The 7,931-nt window shown below is 40.1% G+C and overlaps 1 protein-coding gene and 1 long non-coding RNA gene across 3 annotated transcripts in view; one reads left to right on the top strand and one right to left on the bottom strand.

Annotated features, from left to right (window-relative positions):
* Positions 1-6,179, top strand: part of LOC113478159 — a 21,250-nt gene extending 15,071 nt beyond the window's left edge. For both annotated transcript variants that reach the window (XR_003398012.1, XR_003398013.1), the window contains one exon: positions 3,751-6,179. This is a non-coding gene — a long non-coding RNA (uncharacterized LOC113478159). The remainder of the gene's footprint in view (positions 1-3,750) is intronic.
* A 1,174-nt stretch (positions 6,180-7,353) lies between these two features.
* The window catches only part of AFG1L (AFG1 like ATPase), a 60,838-nt gene continuing 60,260 nt past the window's right edge, over positions 7,354-7,931 (bottom strand). The window contains exon 13 of the mRNA XM_026844177.1: positions 7,354-7,581. Within this exon, the coding sequence (XP_026699978.1) occupies positions 7,447-7,581 (135 nt within the window). The 3' untranslated portion in view covers positions 7,354-7,446. The remainder of the gene's footprint in view (positions 7,582-7,931) is intronic.

Raw genomic sequence — 7,931 nt, 5'->3', positions numbered from 1 at the left:
GGGGAGAGTGAGCCCAGGTGCACCATGTGCCGGAGCCATCTTCCCACTGAAACTGGCCAGGCGGCTGTGACTGAAATTTAATTTGCCTGGTGCGTTCAGTGGACATTTTAATCGCATTTCCTACAATCTACTTGGCAAAGAGGCTCAACTGGCAGCTGCCTGACTGAATGGGCTTTGCACCCAGTCTAACCTTCTCCATTCGCAATTTCCAGTGCTGGAAAACCTCTCCGTCTCACTCTCAGAAGTTTCTATAGCAATCACGGCCATCCTAGCGAAGCACTGAAAATGGCAGCCCATTCAGATTGTAATTTTGCTGGACAGTAATTGCTTCTCTCTCTGTTGGCCTCTGAAATGTTACTTTTTGGGAGATACCAACGGCAACTGGAGGAAACTGGTCCTCTGCCTATGTTTTCAACAAACTTCACTCTCCCCCAGCCCTGTTTGAGTGTTCCTGAATCTTGAGTAACAGGGAAGTGTAGTTGGATGCATCATACCTTAGGTACAGGAAAGACCTGATGTGAGTGATGCTCTTAACAAGCCTGTAGGAAAAAACGCTCACCGCCCAACACGTCATGTTGTGACCTGAACACTGTCCATCACTGTAGGTAGAAAAAGTTACACGAGGGTGTTTGGCTTTGCTAATTGTAAAAGACTGGGGAATAAAAAGAAAGCTTTTTTCTTCATGTCAGTGAGCTTACTTTTCCTGGTTCAGTTAACTTCAGCTTAAACAATCACTTGATCTTTTGTTCCATGCTTCATCTTTCAGTGGCTGCGATCACTCTTAATTACTGTGACACTGAAGAATTGCGTGCTAAAAATGTATTAAGTAACAGAACGAAAGGTTTTGCTTCTTGCAGGAAGAGGATGTGGTAGAATTATACCCCAGCTTGTGAAGGAATTGATCAACCATTTCTCAAACTCTTCTAATAATCTTTCCCTATACTTTTATGGCTATTGTTGCCTGATGGAAAAATTAGCTTAAAGCTGAGTAAGGGGAATTGTGGATAAGTGTTCGCAATTTGGCTTTGGACTGACACAGTGTGATTGCACTCAAAGAATTTGAAGTCTTTGCACTGGCAGCAGTACTTGAATCCGGGAATATAGGATTCGCATTGGAAAAGAGTGGATTTTTTATAAAGATTTAAATGCACAATTTCAGCTAGAGAGTGGATTAACAGAGCCAACTAAACCCTTCACCCTGACAAAGAACTGGCGGGAGGACTATAGAAACTCATCCAAAATTTTACCAACATGAATGCAGAGTAATAGGTCAGTGAGAAGCATTTCTGTATTTTAATGGCGCTCTTAGAATTCAATTCAATTTAAAACAAAAGTTGTTTTACAAATATGTGGAGAATGCAGAAGGCTGGAGAGGGAGCAAGTGGCCTGCATCCTCCATCTGCTCCATCCTCCCTCTACTCTCATGCAAGGGACTGCAACTACAAATCCTCCTTCTCGGTGGACAGAAAGACCAGCGTAGGCATTGCCCCAACCCAAGGGTCAGGAACATCTCCCATTCTGCAAGAGCATGAATGTACACCCAGACCCCACACCCCTTATTTTGTATATGCCATTGCTCTTGAGGCCCAAAGCCAAGCAGCAGGAAACTCCAAGCCCAGGGGTTTTGGGGAAGCTGAGACACACAAACCTGTGTTCCTACATCAGAAATGAGGTTGCAGAACAACAGAAAAAGTTTAAGTATCCCAAGATGAGCGGTGCTCTTCTCTGACAAGAGATGGACACATTTGAGATTGCTCATCTCTGAAAAGGATCAGGGAGATACGAGAGAAACATTAATTGGACAAACAAAAACACAAAGGCAGATTGGCTGCATCTGTTCTAGAAGTATTTTGGAAGAGGCAGCAAAGCATGCAAAGGGACTTTTTTTGGAGCAAAATTTCTCATTAGGCCCTGAGAACTCACTGCTGCAGGATGTTTGATGGAAAAAAAAAAAAAAAATCTTAAATCAGTCTGGAGAGGGTCTAACGTTTACATGAGTAACAAGGCATGCAACATTGGCAAGGATACAGCCTCCTGCTTCACAAACCTATGTGAATCTGTAATGGGATGCTCCTCTTAAAACATTGGGTACTGCACTGCTGCAGGCAGGATATTGGAGCAAGTTGGTCAGAGCTTGATGTTCAATATGACAATCCCTCTCTTCAAGAAGTGGGGAGATTGAATGTTTCCAGTAGAAGGCATAGAAATAACTCCAAAATTTAACCCTTCCTAAAAATTTTTACACCACTGGTTTCTCAGGCCCAAACTGTAAATCACTGTTGGCCATCTGTTAGCAAGAATGGCCATGAGCATCCGTGGAGAAGTGCCATGCTTGCAGACTTGCTCTCCCCTTCACACTAATAGGTGCTGCACAGGGCACTGGCCCTGGGCTGCTGCAGTGGCCCTCAGAACCTCCCAACTCATCAGTGTGGGGACTTCTCTGCCTAAATGTTAACTAACTACTTCCCAGGGGGAATTTTCCAAGCTGTGTAAAACCTGTAACAACTAACCACAGAACTAAATGGCTAACAGCAAAAACAGATCTTGAACAATAAGAATCCTGAATTAACAGGGGGAAAAAAAACAAACAAACAAACAAACAAACTACTTTAATTGTGGTTTGTACTCAGCTGGAGAGCCTCACCTTCAAGTTGCTGGAAAAAAGAGTGAGAGAGGTTCGGAAAAAAAAAAAAAAGAGGTTCCAAAATCAAAATTAGGACAGCCTACAGCAGTAACCAAGGAGGGCAAGTCTAAACTGCCTCTGGAGGAGGACCTTTCTGACAAGCCCTGGATACACCTACCAAAAGCTGAGCCAGGTGTAGGGGAACAGCCTGCAGAGCTACAGCTCATCCCTGGAGACAGAGATAAAACCAAAAAAACTCACTAAGTAATTAACACAAGGCCTGTTTGGAACATATACCTTAAAAAAGTATGAATAAAGTGAAATGTTTATAAAATGTGGATTTTAATTTTTCTTTATTACAACATAAATTATTCTCAACAGAAGGATTTAACAGTGTTCAGTTTGTTATATATTAGACTCAGAAGGACATGTTTTTTTAAAAATTCTCAGTATACAAGGAAAATCCCAACAGAATTTACAGAGCCACTGTAGTTCACAAGTACAGGAGCTAAGGTTGTAATGAATCATACAGGAAATCTGTCATTTCATTACAGGTAGAAGAAAAACGACATGAATTGGTTAGGGTTTTAATCACAAACTTCAGAATTATTTTCTTTAAAATAGATGCATTATTAAAAAAATCATCACTACAGAGGCACGTGGTGTTTAGTTGATGGCATTTATTCTGTAACCCAAACAAGGAAACTAATCCACTCTGAGTAGCTGAAGTATTTTTTGCACTATTTACATACTTTACTGAAGTATTTTCATCCCAGAGCCTCAGCAAGCATCCTAGAATATTAATGCATGAAGCCTGGCAGCACTCCAGTGTTAGCAAACAAGAAAGTAACATCATTCTCATTTTATCAACAGGGAAACTGAGGCACTGGGATTATAGAGATCCAGGCAACTGCAGAAAGAAAACTCCCTGGACTTTGATACTCTTAGAGACAGGTCTTGATGGAGTCTTCCTTGTTAGATGGCTGTTGACTGTGCTAAGCACTGTCTGAAACCTAGTCAGTTTTTTTCATGTTTAAACTGCTGCAAAATAGGTGACATCTATCCAGCTATAGTGTCATTATGATCACCTTTACTCAAAAAAAGCCATTAATGGTTTTCCTTTTTAGATCAAAAAGCGACAACAGCAAGAAGTGCATCTTCAATCTCTCCAAAGACCTTTGGAAGGCTGTCTCATTATACCCAAAATACTGCAATTGTTCCCTCAATCTGTGCAAAGGTAAGTACTGAAAACCAGTAACTTTGAAAGACAGAATTGCATTATTTATTAAAAAAAAAAGATAAGAGCTACTGCACAAGAATGTGAAATGAAAATACAACTTTAAAGATAAAATGTCTATATGGTTCACAGAAGCTGTAATTTAAATTTTTGGGCATTGGGATCATTCCTTTGTCAATCAAGTATTTGAAACAAGTTAGCTGAGAAATTCTCAGCAAAGATGTAGCCTTTATAAACCAACATGAAACATTTCACATTGTCTATAATCACAAGGATTTTATTTCCTGTGACAGCAAAATACCATACCACATCAATAAGGTTACTTGAAAAGACCTTTAAAAATATCTTGGCAATAACATTTGCAGAGTGACTAAAAAAGGGAAATAAAAACTGGTTGCAGATCTGAGATGACATGAACTTGCAAGTTAAGAAAACCCTACAAAGCCAATACTTGAACTCGGGATAGAAACATCCAGCATAAATCCAGCAATTTTAAGGCCATTAAGGAGTGTGCATAATTAATTCACAGGCATCTCACTGTTTACATTTTGGCAAATACAGCATCTTAAAGTGGGAATAAAAACACAGACTGCTGCTGTCTCACAGCATTGAGGAGCAGGCCAGGCAGCAGGGGACAGGACTGCTGGGACAGGACATACCCAGTGTTGTCAGTCATGCCCCAGTGACAGATTCTAGCCAGCACCAGTTGCCCGAGTTCAGAAGAAGCCCCCTCAAATTCACTATTGGAAAGAGACTTTATGCATGCTACAACATCATTAGCAGCATCGTAAAATAAGCATATAGGACCTCACTTTCTTCAGGGAAGTAGACAGACATAAATATGCTTCTTCTGTGGTTTCTGCGGAGAGATCTCTGTCCTGGCTTCTGGGCTGGCTGAGAAACTGGTCCCATCAATATCTCCTTGTGGTCCTGACCTGAAAATAGCAATCCACACTCTGCAGTACAACCACAAATACTTCACAGTGATTTAAGCAGCTTTTCTTGTTTTCACCTCAAAACACTGCTGGAATATTCCCTATTTCTTCTCCTTGATTACTGCTGCTGTCTACCAATGACTCTCAACAGACAGCTTCCTTGCTGGTCAAGGAAAGACTGAACTATGGTTTTACTTAGCAATATGCCCTGGAAGCAGCACTGGCTCTGGAAGCTTTTGGGAACTTCCCTCCTGTGGTTTGACAAATTTCAACGATACATCAGTCCCACTGCATTTAGGAGCATTCAAAAACCTGGGTTATCTAAGTTTAGCGTGGGTGCTCCGACTGCAGAAAAGCCTCAAATACCAATAGGCAAAGCTGCACCAATTTGAACATGAACAGATCTGCCCAGGGGGCTCCAGGGCCCCCCTGGTTAAAGGAGGTTGGTCACCACCCACACAGACTGTGGAGAAACACTTCACCTCCCTGGCCGAAGACAGTCTCCACGGGAATGCAGAACTTGCCAGGACCTCCTCTCTCACATATCCCAAACATCTCACCTGTGTTCTGCAAGGTTATGCACTTCCCCTGTACCACATGACAGAGGACATGGCAGGCTAAACATATAAACAGCTTTTAAAGGAATGCAAGTAAATATCTAGATGCAAGGTGTTTTAGGATACACCTACAGCCACCTCCCATTTTCCCACAATACATTCTGTTTCAGACAAGGCCGGAGGCATCTGAATGCTACTAGTAAAAAAGGCAAGACAAGCTTCAGGAGAGTTACCAGTGAAGGCCCAGGCTGATGAATACAGACTGCCACATATAGATATAGAAACACACACACTTAAATTATATATATTAGTTTTATCCATATTTTTATATATATGTATAAATTAATTATACATATATGTGTGTATATACAGACACATATGCATGAATCTCAATAGTCCCTCTGTTGAGAAACCTAATACAAATCTCTGAAAATATACATCAATTATTTGGGTGTTTTTAAGTATAAGCAGTGTATTCTGACCGGGGTTTTCATAAATATGCATTAGTCACCCTTGTGGGAATAACAATATAGTTGCGTAAGTTGTAAACTATAAATACAGGCTTTAAACATTCTTTGAACAACAGGTATAGCCAGTATGAGTAACTCCCAGGACAATCAGAAGTGATTGCAAACAGGAAACCAGACTTGAGCATATGGCTCCAAAACACACGCATTGCTGTAACACACTCAAGTGCACAGGACCTCTCCAGTGCTCCCTGCCCCCCAAAGGTCCTTTTTAAAAGCTTTCTGTAATTGTGATGGGAGCAACAATTGAAACAATTTAATGAGGCTTAACAAAGACAGAGAAGAATATTTTTGGTAACAGGTACATTACAAGAAAAAGGTCATGTTGCAAAACCCAAGAAAACCCCTCAAATTTGGGGACAGTGTGTTATATATACCCTCCCTAAGAAATTAGGGCAATCTTTTCAGTTCCCCTACATTTCTGGTGGCATCAGTCCACCAGTTTTTCCCTATTCAGGGTTTCTAAATGGGCTCTTAAAATGACTTTTTATAAAAATCCTCTATAAGCCAATATGCACAATACCGTATTTTGTTTCAGTTAGATTAAAACCAGGAATGACACAACTGCATTTTTTAACTAAAAGAAAGTTTCTAACTACAAACACAAGGATGGGTGATGTGTTTTGAGGTATCAGTTAATACCCCATCTTTTCCATAAAATACATTCCTATTGTAACATGATGAATTGCCTCAGTAGTACCCATGTACTACTACTCGCCCCAGATCATGGCCGGTGTGCTAGCAGCAATGGAAGGTTTGATATAGATGAAACCTAAGAAAATTCAGGGTAGAGATATGTCACTGGTGTAGAGGCAGCATATCCAGGCTTGCAAGAAGTGCAAAATTTAGGAAGAGTATTAACTTGTACTTTTATGTTACAGTATACCCTGTCTTACCACAGTTTCTTTTCCCATCCACAATTTCTTAAAACTTAATCCTATGCGGTTTCAAGTACCTTCAAGCTCTTCCTCAGGGTTCTCTATGGTTCAAACTGTTAGCTTTCAGTGAACCAGACTGAGCAACAGTTTGATTATAAGAAACTCTTAGAGCCTGAGAGTCAGCAGATTTTCTATTACACACAGAAAATAAGAGAAAAAAGCCCAGAACACACTACAGAGCAGCTCCAGAATTCCAGCAGGGACCTATACAATATCAGGAGTTTCATAAAGAAAGCATTTGATTTTTCTTTTGTGCAAACTGCGTTGTACATGACAGAGGCAGTGCATGAATCACAAAGTGCTCTCTTCACATGACATTGTAAGTCTACTGTGAACCCTGCATGGCCCATTAACTTTGTCTCTAGACCAATACTCCAGAAAAATTCTAATCCCATTACACTTCCTAAACATCAAAGTTGTTTTTACAGAAAAGAAAATGAAGGCAGAATTTCACATGTCCACACACTGGTGGTACAGAAAAATAACCAAGTCCTCATCTCTTCAGCACAAAAAACAACTGATGAAAGAAAACATGGTCCAGATGATAAAGTGCAATTATTATTTCAGTTGTGCTAAAAAGCATTCCAATTCTGTAGTTTTACTTCTTGGTGATTTTATTAAACTTTTAATTATAATGGTTTTTTGCTTCTGTCCCCATCTTTCCAGTACTGTTCAGTTTGCATTTCTGTAAGCCGTGAGACAGTACGCTGAAAGGCAAAGAGTTCCTCTTCTCCTGTAAACATGGAAAGTCCTTTGGCAGAATCCTACGTGAATACACAAAAACAGCACCACAGAACTGTGAGAGACATAGCTGTACTGAAGTGCATCCTATCTAACTCCTAAGGCTGAGTACTTTACAGGCTTTGGCAATACAAGACAGCAGCATGGCACCATAAAAATAAAATTAATGTTCAAAAATTGAAAAAGAAAAACACCTATTTCAGCCAGGTAATCGTCTGAAGGAACATAGCAAAACAATAATTTGGGTTTAAAGCAACATGATGCTTTAAACATGATGTTAAGCATCTATTTTCATTTTTCTGTTGACTAAATGTGTATTGATTTAGACAAATAATTTAAAAATTCATTAATAACTAGGTTATAGGGAAAAGGA

This window comes from Athene cunicularia (genome assembly GCF_003259725.1).
Source record: "Athene cunicularia isolate RWA chromosome 3 unlocalized genomic scaffold, athCun1 chr3_part1, whole genome shotgun sequence".
In the NCBI taxonomy this organism is placed as follows: domain Eukaryota; kingdom Metazoa; phylum Chordata; class Aves; order Strigiformes; family Strigidae; genus Athene; species Athene cunicularia.
Note: the sequence above shows the minus strand (reverse complement) of the source record. Positions and strands in the feature narration are given on the sequence as shown.